Here is a 20,213-nt window from a genome sequence, read left to right as displayed (position 1 = left end):
CTCTGCTTTTTTGTTTCTCTCTTCCCCAATAGAATGTAAAGTTCATGAGAACAGGGGCTTTGTCTCTTGCTGTCTTCTGTGGATCCCCAGGTGTTTGAGCATATATATTTGTTGACTGAATTGAGCATCCACTGTGTATGTACCACCATGCCACGTGCTATGGGTGGCATGTATTTCACATGCATTGCTTCACTTGAGCTTCACTATATCCCTGTGAACTTGGCAGGTCAGATGTCATCACCGTCATTTACAGATGTGGGGTTTCCTGAGCTCCACAGAGTGGCAGAGCCAGCTTAAGCCCTTGAGCAACTTAAGTCCACTTAGGGAGATGTCCACACATGAAAAGTTATTACAAGAAGAATAACCATTCCAAGTCACAGCTCACAACAACTAAAGGAAAGAAGCTTAGGCAATAGTAAGCCATCAGGCAAGAAGCAGTGTGTATGATGGTTGATCCCACACAGTCAGGGTTCAAATCCTAGCTCTGACACTTCAGAGTAGTGTGACCCTAGGCAAGTTACTCAACCTCTCTGTACCCCAGGTTCATCGTTTCAGAAATGAGAGTAATAATAATATGGGATATTATTATGAAGATAGATACTGATAAAATCAGATGTAGGGTTGTTTCGAGGATTAAATGAGTTCCTATACAAGGTGTTTAAAGTAGCACATAGAAACACTGTATATAGGGAGTTCCCTGGTGGCACAGTGGTTGAGAATTCGCCTGCCAATGCAGGGGACACAGGTTCAATCCCTAGTCCAGGAAGATCCCACATGCCACGGAGCAACTAAGCCCGTGCGCCACAACTACTGAGCCTGTGCTCTAGAGTCTGCGAGCCACAACTGCTGAGCCTACGTGCCACAACTACTGAAGCCCACGTGCTCTAGGGCCCATGTGCCACAACTACTGAGCCCGTGTGTTGCAACTACTGAAGCCCACATGCCTAGAGCCTGTGCTCCCCAACAAGAGAGGCCACCGCAATGAGAAGCCTGCACACCGCAACAAAGAGTAGCCCCCGCTCGCCACAACATATATATATGTAGTGGACGGCTGTAAGTGCTATGGGGTGGAGAGGCAGATTGAGATTCCCTCAAGCCAAAGGGGCTAGAGAAGGGTGTTCTCCCTTGGTGAAGCTGGCTGGGTGCACAGGGAAAAGGTGGCTCGTGGCCCCGGTAGCACCCCCTTCTATGCAGCTGAGTCATTCATGCATGGAGATGCAGGCCTGTCCTCCCCAATTCTATTGACAGGTCAGATGTAGCCACCTAGGAAGTATTTATAAGCAAGAGCTACCCCTTTTTCAAAAGTGCACCTTGGAGCCCACACTGAACAGTTTATAACTCCACATCAAAGTCATCGGCCTCCAGAGCTGGCAGCTGTGTTGGATGCCTCTAGAGCAGGCAGACAGAGTCCTACATTGGTGAAAACCAGTGGAAATCTCTAGTTCTGCCTGTCACATATCTGAGGTTTCTGGGCAAAGAGAACTCTCCACAAAGTAAAAGTCTGAAAGTTCCAGATCATCAGCTAGCCAGTAACACACTGATGAGATATGTCCAAGACCTAGGATCCTCTTGGGCGTCAAGGAAGTCTTAGGGGGTCCTTAAAAATATTGATCATGAGCTTTTAAAAATGATGGACATATATGAGCAGTCCAGACTACTTGAAAAACACAAAGAAAAAACCAAGCAGTCCTAATGCCCCCGCTCTGAGAACTATCACGAAGTGTGTGCTTGCCACGCACACGGAAGGGGAGTGTTGTGGTGACACCATCCAGCTCCTGGGCAGAAGGATTCCTTCCGTAATCTCCCGACAGATGGCCAGCTTCCTCCACATGCTATCCTGCACGGTCTCACTTCTTTCCAGGCTTCTGGATTTGGCAAAGCCCACTTCCTTGCCTGGCGTGGAGGCAGAGGATGCTGTGTTAGGGTGGCATTTTATCCAGCTGCCTCTGCCTTTGCCTTTGCCAACTGCACAGAGGGCAGGGCTTTGTCCTCCTGGAGACCGTTGCCCTCGGCAGCCTGATGCCCGTGTCAACTCTGCCAGTTGCTTCTTGGTACTGGATGGGGTCCATGAGCCCTGCTTCAAACAGGCCCATCATATGCCCCTTTTCTCTATGAGCTTAGAATCTGAAACCAGACTGCCAGACTGTTACCTTTTAAATCCTGTCTCTGCCACTTCCTAGCTGAGGGACCCTGATTACTTACTGAGTGTTAAGCCTGAGTTTCCTTGCCCGAGAAACAGGTCTCCTAAAAACACCTATTCTGTTGCAATGATGTGAGAATTGAGTGAGTTAATAGATGCAGAGCTCCCTGTGCTGATATGCTAAGCACTTAGTAAGCACTCAGTGAATGCTGGCTGCTGCCGCAACTTCTGGCAGATATGCAGGTTTATGCAAATTTCCTGACTGTTATCAACTGATCTGTGAGCTGAGGTATATGCATTCATGCTTTGGGAAAAACTGGGAGTCAAACCCCTGAAAAGAGAAGAACCAAGAATCAGATTCACCTCTCTTTCAGAAAAGGGGGACTTAAAGAGATGAACTTGCTGAGGTTGAGTCGAAAAAGGAACACACTTTATTCTTCCATTTCATTTTAAAAAGAAGTTCCAAATGACACCAACCAAAGTTCAAAACCCAACGCTTGCAGGCCAAGCAACTCACAACGATAAATGTTTTGGTTTTTATTTATTTTACTTTGTAGTTTCCTCTTTCTCTTTAGTTTTGCAGTTGGATTAAGTCACTTTTTCATCTTTTCTTTACTTTCCCTAAATTGTTTCAGTCTCTTCTCCTTATTGCTCTGTGATTCCATTATGTTCTTTTTACTTCAAGAATCCTTATTTAACACTTATTTCACATTCCCAGTCCATTTAACTATATATAGGTAGTTATACATACCTATAACTCTATATACGGACCATATATATCTATATGTATATACATTATGTATGGATATAACTATAAATCTATAGTTATATAGAGAGTATATATAGTCTGTCTTCGCGCGTGCGCGCGCGTGTGTGTGTATACGTATATATATATTTATGGTACAACACTGATTGCTTGTTTTCTTCCCCCTTTGCTTTGCTGAAGTCTTTGTTTTGATGCATATTCAGTTTAGCTAGAGTTCTTTTGTGAGTATTTTCCTCAAATGGAATATCTGGGTGAAATGCGTTTCTTACATGCCATTCTTTAACCTGAGAAGTGAGGGAGAGCTTGTTGGTGTACAGAATTCTTGGGGTAAAGTCCCTTTTTTCAGTAGTCTGTAGGGGTTATTCCGGTTTGGTTTCTAGTGCTACAGATGAGAAGACTGAAGCCAGGTTCATTCTTTTTCTTTTCTTTTTTTGGTAACTTGTACTTTCTGTCTGGGAGGTTCCAGGATGTTGTATTTTCATTACCCTTGGAGATCTGGCACTTTTCAGAGTGGCCAGATGCATGGGTCTTTTCTCATTGCTCCTTCCTGGGATTCAGGATACCCCTCCTATCTAAAAACATGGGTCTTTCCTGTTATTTGTCTAATTGTTTCCTCTTCTCCATTTGCTCCTTTTTCTCTGTCTGGGACTTTGGATATAGTCACATCAGGTATGGCTGTCTCTCTTCGTCAAACCTCTCTTTTTTTTCCCTTCGTGATTTCCATTTATGCTATGTGTCTTTGCTCTGCACTTGAAATGGTTTTTCTAATCGATCTTTCCTAACGCAGACTGGTTTGCTGGATCGACCACCTGGCCTTCAATTCATTTATTGACCTTTACAGATTTTTTGGTTCAATAATCATATATTTAGATCAGAATTTTACACTTGTGTGCTGTACAGCAGTCTTCATAAGTGCTCTTTTATGTTCTGTTCACACAGATGCCGTCCACATTAAGTTCTGTCCATTTTCTTTGCTGCCCACAGGCCGTGTTATTTTATGTGCTGGGCTCATTTGGGCTCCAGTATGGCCGTGAGGCAGTTCCATCAGTGACGGAGCAGTGATGTGCGACAGGCAGGCCACTTGTTTCCCAGTCTACCTTTGCTGTCTCAGTCCTCGGCCCACCTGTTCTGCTCCTTTGGGGCTTGGGGGAGGGGGTGGGAGTTCTTCCTGTGCAGTGTAAGGGATGGATGGGTGGGAATCCGATTCTCTGGAGAATAAGCTCTTCCCAGGAGCCAAACCTATCCCACCTTTGTCCCAGGGCTCTTTGGCTTCTTTTCCTAGGCCCTGCTAGACTGCCCAGTAGTCCAAGTCCCAAACCTCACCTGCCCTAGCTGTTTGTGAGCCCTGCCAGCCACTGGGCTCACAAGAGGTGGGTGGATTGGATTTGGGAGAGAAAAAGCGTTTTGGGTAGGTGTCTCCAGAATCCATCTCTAAACTATTATTATATTACTTTATAGTTTTATATTTATAAAACTGAATCATGGTCACTGTAAAAATAAATAGTACAGAATTGTACAATGTGAAAAGAAAAAGAATCTCCTTGTTTCTGTCCATTCTTCCAGGGTAGCCACTGTTAATAGATTGGCGGGTCTTTCAGATATTTTCTATTTACTTACATATAGTTTTTTAAAAAAATACAAGTGGGATTACACTATATACAGTGTTTTGCAATTTGTGTTTTTTCACTTAGTATGTTAAGGACATTTTTCTCATATAGGCGTCCTGCATTTCTTTTAATGATTGCACGACGTCATGGTTTTCAACTGTGCAAATATCAAAATGTGCTTAATGAATGTTTGTTATACACAGTTATCTGTGTTATGAACAGTGATGCTTTGAAGAGCTTTGCATACATCTGAGTGTATTTCTGTACACCAAATTACTAGATGTGGACTATTTGGGTCAAAAGATATATGCCTTTTAAATTTCAATAGCTTCTGCCAGATTTCCCTCCAGAAAGGTTGAGCTTGTTGCTCTCCTGTCTATGGGCTATGAGAGTTGCTGTTTCTTATCCTTTGGCTGGCACTGTATTATCAATTCTTCAGTTTTTGTTAGTCTCATAGATTAAAGGTAGTATCCTGCTGTTGTTTTAATTTGAATTTTTAAATTAATAGTGAGGTGGTGCATTTTCTTATTTGCTTATTGTCCTATTGTATTTTTTCTGTGAATTACTTCTTTATGTTGTTGCCTTCCTTTTCCCATTGAATTGTTAGTCTTTTTCTTTTAATTGAAGCATGGTTGATTTACAATATTATGTTAGTTTCAGGTGTACAGCAAAGTGATTCAGTTATACGTATATATTTTTTCAGGTTATCTTCCATTATAGGTTATTGTAAGGTATTGAATATAGTTCCCTGTGCTATACAGTAGGTCCTATTGATTATCTATTTTATATACAGTAGTGTGTATCTGTTAATCCCAGACTCCTAATTTATCCCTCCCTCCCCCCTTTCCCCTTTGGTAACCTAAGTTTGTTTTCTGTGTCTGTTTGAGTCTGTTTCTGTTTTGTAAATACATTCATTTGTATTAAAGAATATGGACCAATTCACGAACTTGCACGTTATCCATGTGCAGGGTCCATGCTCATCTTCTCTATATCGTTCCAATTTTAGTATATGTGCTGCCATAGGGAGCATGTTAGTCCTTTTTTTTTAATTTGGAGGTGTTCTTTCTAACTTAAGAAAGTTTAGTTCCATGTCTGTCATTTGTGTTGCAAAAATGTTTCCCAGTGTATTGTTTGTCCTCAGCTTTTTGGGTGGTTATGCCTATACTGGTATTTTTCATTTTATGCTGCTTTATCTACATTTTGGCCTTTTTTCTTCAGGTTTCATAGCTTGCTTGGCATCTTCCTTACTTAAAGATGATATCTGTACAAAGAATTGATTCATGGTTTCTTCTTGCATGGTTTCATCTTTTCCCTGTAAATCTTTGGTGATATTTATTTTGATGGAAGTCGTGGAGAAGGGATCTGACTTAACTTGTTAATTTTTTTCTATATGGCTACCTATTTAATCCAACATCATGATTAGAGTCCATCTTTTTCTGACTGACCTGAAATGACACCTTCATCATAGATTAAATTCTCCTGTGGGTGAATTTTTTGTTGACTGATTTATGGTTTGTCCAAAGAAATGAGCCTTTTTGAGAGTCTGACTCATGAGTGAAGACCACTGGCACCCAGAAACATTTCCAGGACAGTGAAGTTGGAATTTTCTCTCGTCTCCGCTTGGCTCCCCTTCCACACTCACCTGCTTTTTTGTTATTGGTTGCAGATATCTGAGAAATACGGGCTGCCCGTGGAAAAGATAACAAAGCTTTACAAGAAAAGCAAAAAAGGGTAAGAAAGAAACGGAACTTAAATTGATTTCCCAATTAGATGTCTATACAGTGCCTTTAAAAAAAACTAGATGGTGCCCGTATTTCGTTAGTTCTGTTGTCTGCCTTTTATAAAAATTTGTCATCCTTCCAAAGGCGTGCTGAGCAGCTTACGTGTGCCACGCATTTTGAAGACCTTTAATGAGAGAGAGCGGGGGGTGAGAGTGCATTGTCATGACGTCAGCTGAGATGCCCCCCTCCAATGACAGGATTAGTGGGTAGAATAGAGGGGTCTGGAAGTGGTGAGAGTGGCCCTGGGGACAGTGGCAAGGTCGCCCTTCTGCAGAGAGCAGAGTTTATAGGGAATCACGTGCTGCTCTTGGGGCTGGTTTCAGGGCAGCACGGTAGAAGTACAAAGGATTCAGGGCATAGAGGATTCTTCTGAGGTTATTACTAACATAATGATCGAAATGATTACTGGACCTGCTTGTTCTCACTGTTAAGAACAACAGCTCTCATTTATCTGGTGCTCAGTAGGTTCTGGGTCCCCTGCTAAGTGCTTTATGTGTATTGTTCTATTGTCCCTCACCACTCAGTGAGGTAGATTCTTACCCATAATTTATTGCTGATGGAGGCTAAGCAACTTGCCCAAAGTCTCATGTTCAGTAGGTGAGGCGCAGATTTAACCCAGGTCCGTGGCCCCGAAGCCCTAGTGTTTAGCTCGCACATCTGCTGTCTCCAGCCCTCCCAGGGCCTCCTGTGTATGAGGCTCCAAGTTTAGTTGCCACGGAGCTGGATTTAGTGCCAGGAGCGGGTCTCCATTAGAGTCAGCTTCTGGAGCTATCTTCTTACAAAAATCATAAAATAGGTCTTTAAACTCTTCTCTGGGCCTCTTTCATAAAGGAAATTGATTATCTGGGATACTCAGGCTTTTTGAGTGATGCGGTCTCTCGGTTAATTTGGAGCCAAGCAGGAAACCCTTTCCACTTGAGCCCTGGTTGAAAAGCTCACTAAAATGCATGTTACAGTTCTTTCCAAAGTCAGTGCAAGAGGCTGAGTGTATTCCTTCGCTGGTGAGATTTGAGCGGTGTCTCAAGGTCTCACGTTGAGCAGAAGCCCTCAGTGTCGATGCACGTGCCGATGGTAACATTTCACTTCCACTGAGCCCTGTCTCAGGCCCTGGGCCAAGTACTTTAATCCTGACAACAACCGTCTAAAGCAGGGTTGTTATTCTTATTTTTGTGGAAAGGCTAAACAACTTGCCTGATGACACATAGCTGTAAAATGAGAGTCAGTTCTCAAACCAAGATCTGTCTGACTTCAGAGAAGGGGATTGGCTAAAGGGCTTCTAAATCACAGACAGACAGGCCCTGGAAGTTGTTGGTTTTCTTAAAACCAAACCCAACACAGATGGTTAACCAAGGAGTAGGTCACATGTGGTAAAAGTATGAACTTCAGAGTGAGGCAAAGCCAGTTTCAAAACCTAGCTCAGCAGTGAAGCAGCTGAGTGAACTTGGGGACACGATCTCACCTTGCTGAGCTCAGGTTTCTCATTTGCAAAGTGGTGATGACCGCACCTGCCTTCAAGGTTGCCCTGAGGACTGAACACAAGGTCTCCAAAACACTGGAACACACTACATGCTTGAGGAAGGGTACCTGCAGCTCTTGTTTATTTTCCTCTTCTCCCAAGTGTGGAGTACTTTTTTAAAATGCATTTTCAAGAGGCAATATGGTTTAATGAAAATAGTTCGGGGACCTGGCCCTGTCAATAGCTAACTTTGTGATTTCAGGCTCTGTTAACTTCTGGGCTGTACTTTACCAATCTAGAAAGCAGAAGGTTTGGGTTGAATGAGCTCTGAAATCCTGTTTCATAAGGAGTTAGTTCTGAGAAAGCGAGGTTTTGCTTTCCTCAAAGTGCCTTCTGGGGGCCAGTTTGGGGGCCGCTGCAGAGTGGGAGCCTCTCTCCCTGCCTGTCTCCTCTCCCCTCCAGCCCCCGCCCCCCTCCCTGGCCTCCCTTGCAAAAGCGTGGCTGAGGGAGCCCCCAGCCGGGAGCCTGCCCTTGCACCGAGCGTCTTGGTCACGGCATCTCTGTTCCCCCATCCCCGGCAGCATCCTGGTGAACATGGACGACAACATCATCGAGCACTACTCGAATGAGGACACCTTCATCCTCAACATGGAGAGCACGGTGGAGGGCTTCAAGATCACGCTCATGGAGATCTGAGCCCTGCTCCGGGCAGCAGCCCTCAGGGCCTTTCTCCCCGGGGCAGCCGGAAGCCCGGGCCCTGCAGACCCACCCAGCCCATCTCACAACTGCTGTTACACGACCGCGCTGGGGAGCGGGCCGAGGCCCGAAGCCCCGTGTTTGGTCCGTGCGTTTGGTCCGCCCGCCGGCTCCTGCCATGGAGCCGCAGCCCAAGCGCCTCGGGAAAGGGCCTTGCGCCTGTTGGATCCTTATTTATTGTCCACCTTTCTCCGGAGCCCAGGGCCCAGGCCCGCCAGGGCTCTGCAGGTCACTGCTGGCTCCAGGTGCCACCGTCCAGAGCCCTCCCCTTCAATCCATTCATCCCGAAGGGCCTGAGGATGCTCGCCCCTGCCGTCTCACCTCCTTACGTCTCCTGAGTGGACGGACAGAACGAGCCATTTCCTTCATCAGAGGTCGGGGGAGAGGTGGACGCCCCTTCCTGGTGAGAAACCTTCAGGCTGCTCGGGGACGGTCATCTCGCCGATACCCCCAGGGGTTCCCGGTGAGTGGCCAGCAGGCCGTGTACAGGAAGACATTCAGCCACTGTGTAATTAGTAAGTAACCTAGAAGGTGTGCCTGGCTACCCGTGTACATAGTGTTTATAATATGGCAATAATATATTCTACCTGTGCTATGTGGGCATGTTTACTGCCACTGGCCGGGGGAGGCACATACCTGGAGACCCTGCTTTCTCCAAGAGGCTTCTGCCTCTGTGCTGTTCAGGAGACGCGCTGGGTGACGGAAGTGGCCTTCGGGGTGTCGGGTGACTGCGGTGGGCGCCGAGACAGCTACTCCCGTGGGCACGCGTGGGGCCTCGGTCCCTGTCCGCAGAGGGCGCCCTGTTGTTCCCTTTCCACGGGCACTGCTCGCCCCGGAGGCCACTGAGTTTATCTCACGGCGATGTGCTTTGCCTGACCCTCCCTCTGAGCTGTGTCGTGGCAAAGGTGAGATTGTCTGAGGCCCCAGCTCCTCCCGCTTTGGTGTCGGCACCGCCTGGACTTTCTGGAGGGACCGCAGGGGGGTTGCCACTAGGGCCGCGTCTCTTGGGCCCGCTGCAGAACTCCTTGGCTATCGTGAGGATCCTGGCCACTGTGAGTGCCTCGCAGTTTACAAGCACGTCTTTCATCACAAGTGGCCCCCTTCAAGCCCAACTGTGGTCCCGAGAGCGAGGCCGACAGTTCAGCTCTGGGTCTCCAGGCCACGGCGGCCTCCCGGGGCTCAGCCGGCACGGGAGAGGCCGGGCTCCGCCGCCTCTGCTCCCAGATGCTGGATGTGGAGGGAGCAAGCGAGGACGCCCCGAGAGCCCTGGCTCTTCGGAAAGCAGCGTCCAGAGGAAGACGGAGAGGTGGTTTGCCCTTCTGCTGGGTGCCCTAGCAGATGAAAAGAAACGCTTCCCCAAACGATCACGATGTCATGGACCGTCCAGGCCACAGCTCTCTTTGAGGGGACAGGAACGTGGTCTAGGGGTCTGTGTTCACCTTTGTGGGTTGAAGCGCTAGCTTTCTACTAGCGAGCACACCCTCCACCCAAGGTCCCAGGTCTAGGACAGGTTCTCTGTAAGGACCCATTTGGTTGTAAAGCACTTTGATGTCTTACCTGGGGGCTTTCTCTTCAAGGGCTCCCTGCCCTCCCACCCCATTGCCCCTGAGGCCCAGAGCTGGACGGAAGGGCTGCCTCCAGTCCAGCTGTTTGTCCTGGAGGCTGCAGAGGACTTGAATGGAATGGTGGGCAGGTGCAGAGCCTAGGAAGATCTCTGGGTGTGGTGAGCAGGCACCTTTCCGTGTCTTCTGGACACATCACCCCTCTCCGTGGTGCCAAAGGTTACATCCTGGATTCACCTCTGCTCCAGTCTGTCGCCTCCTCCTCCACTCTGTGACTGCCATGCCCTGGACCGGCATCTTGGGGACCCTCCTGGGTACTAATGGGGCTCATTGTTGTTGGGAGTGCATGATGTACAATGCGCCTCCCATGCTCCTTGCCTGAGGGCTGGTTCCAGACGTGATCGGCAGATGTAATGGCGAATACCACTGGGCCGGGGCACAGCACTCCAGAATAGGAGAAAGAGAAAATCTTTGGCAATCTGACACGGGTTACCAAGCCTTCTCTCTCCAGCCTCTGTGGAAAAAAAATGTTGGCTAATCCTGCCCTAGGCAGAAGATGAATCAAAGAGGCTTTTGCCTCTGTCCCAGGTCCCTGGGCAATGATCGCGGTGACCACTGCCAGAACAAAGCATATGAGGTCAGTGCCAGCAAAGGGTGGTGCAGAGTGTCCCCTCTCATCTGATCTGTCCCCATCTTACCGTGTCCCCTCTGCGTTCTCGGTGTGCCCATGGCTTAGCTTCGATGTGGCCTTCACTACGCATATGAGCAGAGCTTTGATGAGCAAAATTGTCCAAGAAAAACACTCCAGAGAGATAGGAAAACTTGCCTCCTCTTCTTTTTTTGTCCCTTAATAAATAAGCTTTAAAGAAAAAATTCACGTAAGACGAGGGACATGCGAAACAAGTGTTTTTCTTATCCTTACCCAAATTGCTTAGACTTTATGGGTGTTTAGGAATTGAGTCCAACAGAAAAATGCAGTCGGGTATCATCTTGGAATTGGATCCTAAAAGACTAAGGCACGTCCCCAGCCCAGAAACTTAAGAAGCATGAACTGAATCAAACATTTATTTTCCTTCTTATTTAAAATTACGCAAATGCAACAGAAGCAGAGGGCTTGTGCCAAATTCTATGAACAGCCCTTTCTTAAAGACAAGCAAGGAAGACTGCTAGATGGACAATTTGCTCTCGTGTTTAAAAAAAAAAAAAAAAAAAGGCAAATGTAACTTAATAGTTTTGTAAATGGGAGAGGGGGAATCTATAAACTATAAATACAGTTATTTTATTTTTTGTACATTTTTAAGAAGAAAAAAATAAATATTCCTAACAACTCGAATGTCTGATGTTCTCGGTGAGGTTGGTATTGGGGCTCTTTGCCTGACTGGAAAGAAGCCTCTGTGTGAGCGGGGAAGGTTCTAGGCTCCCATTGGGCACCTCAGGTCCTGGGCTCCAACAAGCAGACGTTTCCTCTTCTGGTTGCTTTGTTGTGCCCAACCTCAAGGTTAAATGAGGAGAGGGCTGAAGACATCACGAGGCCTTTGGTGTGATCATGACAGGCCACCAGCATGGCTATTCTTCCAGTTCCCAGGGCAGGGAGTAGGCTCTGTCCATCTGCATTTGCCTTCCTCACGCCCGGCTCCCTCACCGCCACTTAAATGTACCACCAGAGCTTTCCCGTCCCTTAGTTCATCTCGCCCACCTCTCCACAGAGACTAAAACCATGTGGCTGAAACGCCAACCTCATCATGACAGTCTCTTGCCCTGGAACCCACAGCCTCGCTAGTATCTGTCAGCTCAAATCCCAGTATTTTTTTTTTTTTTTTTAAGTGTGGTGTGCTAATGCCCATGGAACAAACTTTGATCACTGGGAAACTGAATATGGGAGGGAGAAAGTAAGTATCCCTGACCCCTTCTTCCTCTTTTCCGTGGACAATTGCAACCTTACAGCCACATGGCTCATCTGAAGAAGCCCTGTAGGGCCAAGCAGATGCTTCTGCTGAAGGAGTTCCTTTTTTTTAACATCTTTACTGGAGTATAATTGCTTTACACTGGTGTGTTAGTTCCTGCTTTATAACAAAGTGAATCAGTTATACATAAACTTATATCCCCATATCCCCTCCCTCTTGAGCCTCCCTCCCACCCTCCCTATCCCACCCCTCTAGGTGGTCACAAAGCACCGAGCTGATCTCCCTCTGCTATGCGGCTGCTTCCCACTAGCTATCTATTTTACGTTTGGTAGTGTATATATGTCCATGCCACTCTCTCACTTTGTCACAGCTTACCCTTCCCCCTTCCGGTGTCCTCTTACCCCTAGGCTCTTCATGACCGTTTTGTTTTTTTTTCCTTAGGTTCCATATGTATGTGTTAGCATACGGTATTTGTTTTTCTCTTTCTGACTTACTTCACTCTGTATTCAAATCCCAGTACTTCTTGGCATTTCCTCAGTGGCCACGCACACTCCTTCAGCCATCCTCCACGATTAGCTCCCGAGAGCCTCTCTGTTCCAAACAAGGAGCGCTTCTATGTTCTTCCACCTGTCTGTCTGTCCACGTCCACAGCTGCTTTCAAAGCTTGGCTAAAAATTCGCCTAGGGAAAGCTTTCTCTGACCAACTTTGACCCCCTTGGCATCCTCAGCAGCCTCCGTGCTTGGACCAGTGGGCAGCAAAGAGGTCAGGAGAAGTGCCCGTTGAGGAGGCTTCTGGAGAGATCCTGGGATTAGAAATGGGCCAAAGGCCTCTTTGCCACGATCCGTGTTCCGCAGTCTCAGTAGGAAGTCTGAATGTATTCCGCACAGGCCCGAGGACGTCCTGCCGGGCATGCACTGGTCTCCACATCTCCCCTGAGGCAGTCCTCCCTTGACCCATGGCAGCCATAGTCCTGCTGTGAACTCTGCTCCCCATGTGTGCCACACACCGCCCCCCCCCCCACCTCCCTGTACTGGGACTCCAGGTAGGTAAAGCTGTCAGGGCCACAGGGTCCAGTACCAGCTCTTGCCTTCACCGCTATGCCAGCTCAGCTCAGTTACTACGGACCGGGCATCGTGCCCGGTGCTGGGGAATAAGAGGCACATTAGATGCAGTCCATCCTCAGAGGCTGCGATGTGCCCAGTGATAACAGCCTGGCATCGTCAGCACCGGGATAGGGGTTCACTCTGGGAGAGCCAGGGCTCAGCAGTCACCCCAGTCCTAAGGCATACAATCTCCTCTTACCCTTAGACTTTCACAATGTGATGAGAGGTCACCAAACGCTAATCTCACTGTAGGAAGGCTGCCAACTCGAGTGTCTGAGCCCCTGTATCTCTGAGGGTCAATGGCACGTTAACACCCAGGGCAGCAAATGCCCAGGACCTACCTGAGCCCTGGACATGTGGTCATCATTCAAGTGTAGAGAAATCTATTTGCAATGAATACACCATTGGTTAGACCCTTGGCGTGGACATCTTTTCACTCTGCAACAATCTTTCTACTTTAGGTGGATCTGACTGATACTCTACTGCCTTGGAAAATACTGGGCTCAATTTTCTTTCTTTTGTTTCTTCAGCCACCTTAAAAAAAAACAAAAAAAAAAACAGAAAATTTCAGGAAAGTGAAAGCATACTCCTGACAAAGATAAGAGAGGCCTGCGTGAAGCATCTCCATTTCTTCCAAAGGGAGCTCTCGTGATCTCCCCCTGCCTCGACTGAGAAAACAGGCAGATTCTTCCTCACCTGGCCTATGCCTGCCCCGCCCCCCCATGCCTGAACTAGGCTGTCAGGGGGTCCAGAGCTGGGTTGGGACAGTACCCTGAAAATAGGAGCCTCAGGCTTGCAAATGTGCTGGAAATTTACAGGTTCACCTCCAACAGGTGTGCGAGTGAAGAGGCTCCTGATCAGGTTGGAGGGTCCCAGCCACCTCCTTACCATCACTGCTGTGAGTGACATGGCATTACTCATGCTCAGTTCTCACGGGCCTCAGGGCCACTGCTGGTCTATGGAGAGAAACGGTGAGGTACAAAAAGACTCCCCTCCAGGCCAACTCAGCTCCTACATGAGGTCTGATTGGCCCATGAGACACCTACCGTAGCTGACATTCAGCCCCTTTTTCCTACATTCATGGCCTCTGTGCTGGAGGCAAGGCCAAGGACAGCAGCAACAAGCACCTTGATCTGAATTGGCTTTGAGGCCATGGGCTCTGTATCATGTCAGTTTTCCTACAGACTTTTCTCCAGCCTGAGAGGCCCTGAGAGGGGAGAGGGGCATGTTAATTTCCCACTGACGAGGAAGTTGCCTCAGTTTCTCCTTCTGGTGCACCTAATGTTGAGACTAGAATCTATAGCTCCAGTTGTGAGGAAGGAGAGGAGGTAAGAAAGTGAAGGCCATGAGGGGAAAGTTAGCCCACATGTAGACCAAGGATGCTTCCGGACATGGCTTGGGGTCCAGCAGACCCTCTCATCCCCACTTTCACAAACCCTGCTTCCTTGTGCCTGGAGAGCAGAAACCACACCCAGGAGGTGGCCAGCACAGCATCTGGGCCCTCACCCGGGCACAGATTCAGCTGGAGCAGCAGTTTAGGCATGGAAACCTCATGTCCCAGACCATCATATTAAATCAGCAACATTCTTGAATGCCAAGCTAGAGTAACACAAAAGTCACCTGATATAGGACCCACTCCACGGGGAGGGATTCATAAATTACTAAATTCACTTGTGGAAAGTGCCCCCAGGGCACATCAATGGGATGGGACTGCGCCCTCAACACCCCTTCCCCACCCTAAACAAGGATATGAACAGTCGACCACTCTATCATCCTTCACGTCGTAAGCCACTTTATTCCAGTCCCTTGAACATCACAGGCTGGCCTGATTTCAGACAGAACAGACTCCATTTCCAGAGGTCCCTCAACACAGCAATGACAATGAACAGCCCAGCACAGGAGTGACATAAGTTTTTAGGCATTCAGCCTTCTGGGTGCTGTCGAGTCCCTTGGCCACACTCGAGTGCATTGGACCAGACATACAAAGGTCTTCCTGGGAAGGAGAATGAGAAAACAACCCTCAAGAAAATACAGACAGGGTCAATGGCAGGCAAGGACGAGGACTAGTTTCCGCTTTGTTTTCTTAACAGCTGGAGACACGCTCCTCTGCATCTCACTCCAGCTCTAGGTTCTAGGGAACGGACTGCGTCTGGCTCAGTAAGATGTCATGACTGAGGACAGAGCCCAGGCGGGCTTTCCCCAACATTAACTGACTCTGCCATCTAAGGAGAACTAAAGGAGGAATTAGGTCTTCAATCAAGAGCGGGAGAAAGTGGAAGGCAGCTCCTGAACATCACCTACAGAGGTGCCGGGTCCCCTTGCCACTGTGCACGCTGCGTCTTAGGTTAATTCCCTAGTTTTCAAAACCAGATTTTACCACTTGGCCAACGGAGGGACTCAGCAAGTCTCAGTATAGAACCACTGTAAAAAAAACTGACACTCAGAGGAAGATGAAGATTATTTTACTGAGTCCAGGTCTCAAAATTTCACCCTGTCAAGTTGGTTCGTTTTGGTCAACCATACAAATTCAGATTTTTACTATCAGTTTAAATGGAATCGAGTAATACTCAGGAATCTAGAGGTTAGAAATGGGCTCAGCATCATTTTCCTCATGGTTATAAGTTTATCTTTCTGTGGTTCATGGTCTACAGGAAGTAGCTTGGCCGCAGCCAAGGAGACCTCTCTGCCTTCTCTTGCGGCAGGGTCTCCCCGTCTACATCCTTGCGTGTTTGGACTTCCCCATACCTACTGCTTGTGAAAATATAACTTACCTGTGACCAGCAACTTGTACTCTTACCTTTCAATTCAAATTAGGATGTATGAGGTCATCAGACCAAACTGCAACTCAAATTTGTACTGTCACTTCTGTAAATAGAAATTTGCATTCAGAGAACACGATGATGCAAGATACTTTTGGATTCCCAAGGGTGGGCCCTGGAAATCACAGACACACTTGCCTATGCCTTCTTCAGGATGAACCAGATGATGCCCAACCTCTGACTCTTTTCAGGGCCGCTAGAGGCATGGAAAAGTCAACATTCCAGCTATGGCTTCCTAACCATCCATGTGGATTAAAGCATTGGGAAGTCCCGAGAATTTATGCTATTTGGGGTGGGGGTGGGAACAGCTACAGAATATTATCTGCTCAGAAAAGCACCGCACCTCTGATCCAGGACTGTCAACGGGCTGCTGGGCTGGGTGGGCAAACCCACATCTCTAATAAATATGAACCTTCTGGTGCTCCAGTTGACACATCCCACTCAAACTTGCCCCACTTCTATTGCCTAGGCACTACCACTGGAAAAGCATTCAAAATTAAGGTTGGGCCCTGGTCATGGTTACTTTGTACTTTTCTGGAATATATAAAATATACCTGTTGATTGGTGCATTTGTGCAAAGACGGATATGACTTTAAAATAAGACATAGACATTCATTATAGCTGGCTTACTTCACAACAAGCTACTAAAAACAGTCTCCTGTAATAAGATTGTATTAGTGCTCACTAAACATGCATTTCATTTAAACAAGGCAAAACACTTAATTTCGTCTGTAATACCCAGTATTTTATATACAGCAATCTTTTTTTTTTTTTAAAACTACAATAGGCAACAAGATGGGTCTGGCTTTGAAATATAAATTACCATTTGTGTTTAATTTCCAGAGAAACTCATCTTAGCTCAACTAGTGTAAACCTGGGAAGAAATAGCTGAGCCATCTTTTTCCTCTCCTCTATGAATTTACCTTGAAATGTTCACAGCTTAGAAACTAAAGCCTGCTGGGGAAGAGGATGGGGTGGGCCTCCAGGCGGGAATCCCCCAGGCCCCTTTAATAGCCTGGCCCCGGAGGATTCCTGGTCCCTGGGAAATCGAGCATCTGGTGCCATCACCCCTAGGGCATGTGTCACTCCAGACCCAGGTGGGGAATTTTGTTTTCCAAACAGGGCCCTTAAGCTTGCAATAGAATCACTGGACTGGATTGTTTTCTCTTCTCTTCTCTTGCCTCCCCCAGTCTTCGGTTTTAGAACACAGACTTTCGAATCAAAGGGAAAGTAATAATAATAACGATGAAAAATCGTCAGAACAATGAACACCACAAAGTCTGTGCACGGCAGCACTGTTCATGCTCTCCACAAGCGCGGGGGGCTCTAGACATTCCCATGAAGCGTCCACGACAAAAGAAGCTGCAGGCGGCACGGAGGGAGGTGCATCCGACCACACGAGGAACAGCATCACCGTCAATATTGTTTGGCAAAAAAAAAAAAATTTTTTTTGTTAAAAAGTAAACTCCAAAGGGAACACAAGCAGCTCTACAGTTGGTGGGGCTTCCGGCTCAGAAGTGGCCGGCGCTGCTGGGGTCGCACTGCAGGAGGCGCACTATGGACGGGTCGCTCTTGGCCCCTCGGATGAACTCTTCCAGGGAGAGTTTTCCTAGAAAGCAAGAGGACCGGTGAGTGGCGGCTGGCGGCCGCCGCACAGACGTAGGCTTCCCGCTGCACCTTGGGGCTGGCGGCGGCGGCCCACCTCTTCCCGGGGTCTCACACCCGCCGTGAGGCCCACCTTCCGTCTCTCCGAGCCGAGACCCCGGGGCTCGTTGAGCATCGCACAGCGCAGCACGCGGCCTCCTGAGAGCTCTGTGTGCACGGCCCTGGGCTGCGGGGCTGCTGGGTGGCCGCGACGTGGGCCCTGCCCTCGTGGCCCCTCCAGCTGCAGGCGCCCCGGAGGGACTCGGTGTCTGTGGATCAGATGGCGCCTTTCAGAGACTGCTGGGCTCCTGCAGCGCCAAGGCCGTCCCCACGGGCTCACTGGGCCCTCTGGGCTCCTCAGGGTCACTTGGCTACACCTACGTTTGCATGTGGGCAGAGGGGCCCGAAAAGACATCTGGGGAGAGGGCCCCTTCTTTGGGCCAAGGTGTGAGGACGGCTGCCCTTCCATCCAGGCGAGGGCTGTGTGCTCCGAGAAGCAGAGAGGTGCCGCGGGGGTCCCTCCCGTCAATCAGGGCACTTTCCTCCTACCTCAATGGGCTGGACGGGGGAGACTGGCTGCCTGGGATTCCACTCCTCCTCGATGTCTTTCTCCTTCTTGCCCAAGCTAGAGTATGTATCAAATTCCCTTCGGGAAGTTTCCTCGGTCATATTGTTGGTGGGGAGGCAAAGCTTCCCCCGCTTTCTTGTTGCGGCAGGGTAAACCCTGTATTCAGCGTATGTATCCGCTCCCTCGGGCTAACTACCCGCGTGCTCCCGGATTGGCTTCCCAGCTAACCTGCTGGGGGCCCAGACTTTTCTCTTCAAGTCAGCCGCCAGGGGTTAGATGCAAAGAGCTTCTCCAAGAGGAATCTAACAGCGGGAGGGTCTAGATGAGGCCTTTGCTCCGGTGTGGCGTCCCGCCTTGGGGTCCAGAAGCCCTGAGCCAAAGCACCAAGTCTCCTAGTTGGGTGGAGCCTGGCCCCTCGCAGACTTAAAGCCCCTCCCAGTACGGCTCCCACTCCACCCACCCCCCACCGACCCCCGCCCTTTTTTTTTTTAAACCCAAGGCTTTCCCTTAGGAAAGCACAGGGCTTTTAGCAACGAGATGCATTTGGGGAATGCTGACCCCGTCAGGGCTCTGTGACCCCATTGTGGCCGAGTCCCAGAGCACAGGGTCTCATTTCTCGCAGTGAGCGTTCGATCCTGCAGTGTTTGGATCTTCTCCCATCTTTCAGCCCTATTCTGAAGAGGAGGCTGGGCCTCGGGCAGCAGACAAGCCCACCTGTGCTCCCCTGCAGCATCAGCAAAATGTGCAGTTTAATGTCAGCGAGTTTATTATTCTATTAAAAGAATCCCATGTGTTTAGTCTTTGCAAAACAAACTATTCGCTGTGAATCAAGGCACATAGAGAAACAGGATGTAATGGCACCTTTGTGGAGAAACAAAGCAAACAGATTGGCCTGTACCCTGCAAACCTGGATTCTCAAGCAGCTGGTGCCCCAGAGGGCATAGGGATAGAAACTGAGGCTCGCTCTACGACAAAGCCTTCTGTCGGGGGTATATGACTGCATTTGCTCATCATTGACAAGAACTGCTGGGGATGCCCAGCAGAACAGGCAAGCTGGAAATAAAAGCAAGAGCTATAGATGACTCAGGGCTTATTATGGACCAAGCTCTGTGTTAGCACTTTAAACTCAGATATTACATCTAACTAGGGTTGCCAGATTTAGCAAATAAAATACAGGATGCCCAGCTAACTTTCAGTTTCAAATAAACAACAATTTTTTAAGTATGTCCCAAATATTGAATAGGGCATACTTATATTGAAAAGTCATTTGTTATTTGTCCAAAAATTAAATTTAATTGTGCCTCTTGTATTCTGTCTGGCAATCCAACATCTAAAATCCACTGTTCTTGAGTTTGAAATCCATCTCTCCTTTCATTTTGGTTTGCTTTGCATCCCCTTGTTGGATTTGAATTGTGGGTGGCTCCCTCAGGGTGGAATCTGCTGGCCACCTCACCCGCCAACAGCTGAGGGGTCCCACTTGGCTCCAGGAAACCCAACACCTTGGAGCATGCGCACGAAATCCCAACAAAACCCCTTGGGCAGGCTGGGACGAAAGCTACTAGGGTCTGGGTGCATAACAAGCCCCTCCCCACTTTCTGATTCGCTGGCCTGCAGGATCCAGCCTCCATCTTGCCCCTACAGGGAGAAAGCAGGATAAGCCACTTTCACACAGGGCCTCAAGCCAGGTCCTTACGGCCAATATCTTGACCTCTAGTGGAATTTCCCTGCCCGGACACCCCAGCCCCTCCAGCAGCCCCGCCTCTGAGCAAAGCAAATCAAAGCAAAGCAAAGCAGCCATGGCCTCCTACCATCTCTATTGGTGTCCATCTGGCGGAAGATCTTTTCTGTCCTCTTTTCTGGGGTCGACTCATCTTCAGGCATTTTCATTACAGAGGAGACCATCTTATAGATTGCCTGGGGACAGAAGCAACATGGCGTGAGACAGAAACATGGTTTGTTCTCGCACACAATGGCCCTATTATTAAACCTCCCAAATACAGGGTTGAAGGGAATGCCTCCCATCACACAGCGACCCAGCTCTGCTCCTGACCATCTGTTGTAGAAGAGAGACGTGCAGTTGCTGGTGAGAGCAGCCAGGCCAGCAGA

General features: G+C 48.4%; 2 protein-coding genes and 1 non-coding gene across 6 annotated transcripts in view; 1 reads left to right on the top strand and 2 right to left on the bottom strand.

The window, feature by feature from the left end:
* Positions 1-11,396, top strand: part of GRHL2 (grainyhead like transcription factor 2) — a 164,004-nt gene extending 152,608 nt beyond the window's left edge. For all 4 annotated transcript variants that reach the window (XM_089898846.1, XM_089898845.1, XM_089898844.1 and 1 more), the window contains 2 exons: positions 6,180-6,244; positions 8,332-11,396. In XM_089898846.1, coding sequence (XP_089754972.1) covers positions 6,180-6,244; positions 8,332-8,446 — 180 coding nt within the window. In that variant the 3' untranslated portion in view covers positions 8,447-11,396. The remainder of the gene's footprint in view (positions 1-6,179; positions 6,245-8,331) is intronic.
* On the bottom strand, positions 5,437-5,543 carry LOC115801944 (U6 spliceosomal RNA). The gene has a single exon (XR_004022321.1). It is a non-coding gene; the product is annotated as a U6 spliceosomal RNA (small nuclear RNA).
* Positions 11,014-20,213, bottom strand: part of NCALD (neurocalcin delta) — a 25,638-nt gene continuing 16,438 nt past the window's right edge. Inside the window, exons 2-3 of the mRNA XM_022584673.2 lie at positions 19,916-20,021; positions 11,014-17,504 (exon numbers count right to left, since the gene is read on the bottom strand). Coding sequence (XP_022440381.1) covers positions 17,407-17,504; positions 19,916-20,021 — 204 coding nt within the window. The 3' untranslated portion in view covers positions 11,014-17,406. The remainder of the gene's footprint in view (positions 17,505-19,915; positions 20,022-20,213) is intronic.

This window comes from Delphinapterus leucas, chromosome 17 (genome assembly GCF_059928025.1).
Source record: "Delphinapterus leucas isolate spDelLeu-1000000601 "Yukka" chromosome 17, BTC_Dleu_Yukka2, whole genome shotgun sequence".
In the NCBI taxonomy this organism is placed as follows: domain Eukaryota; kingdom Metazoa; phylum Chordata; class Mammalia; order Artiodactyla; family Monodontidae; genus Delphinapterus; species Delphinapterus leucas.
The sequence above is the reverse complement of the archived record's forward strand: the minus strand, read 5'-3'. Positions and strand labels throughout refer to the sequence as shown.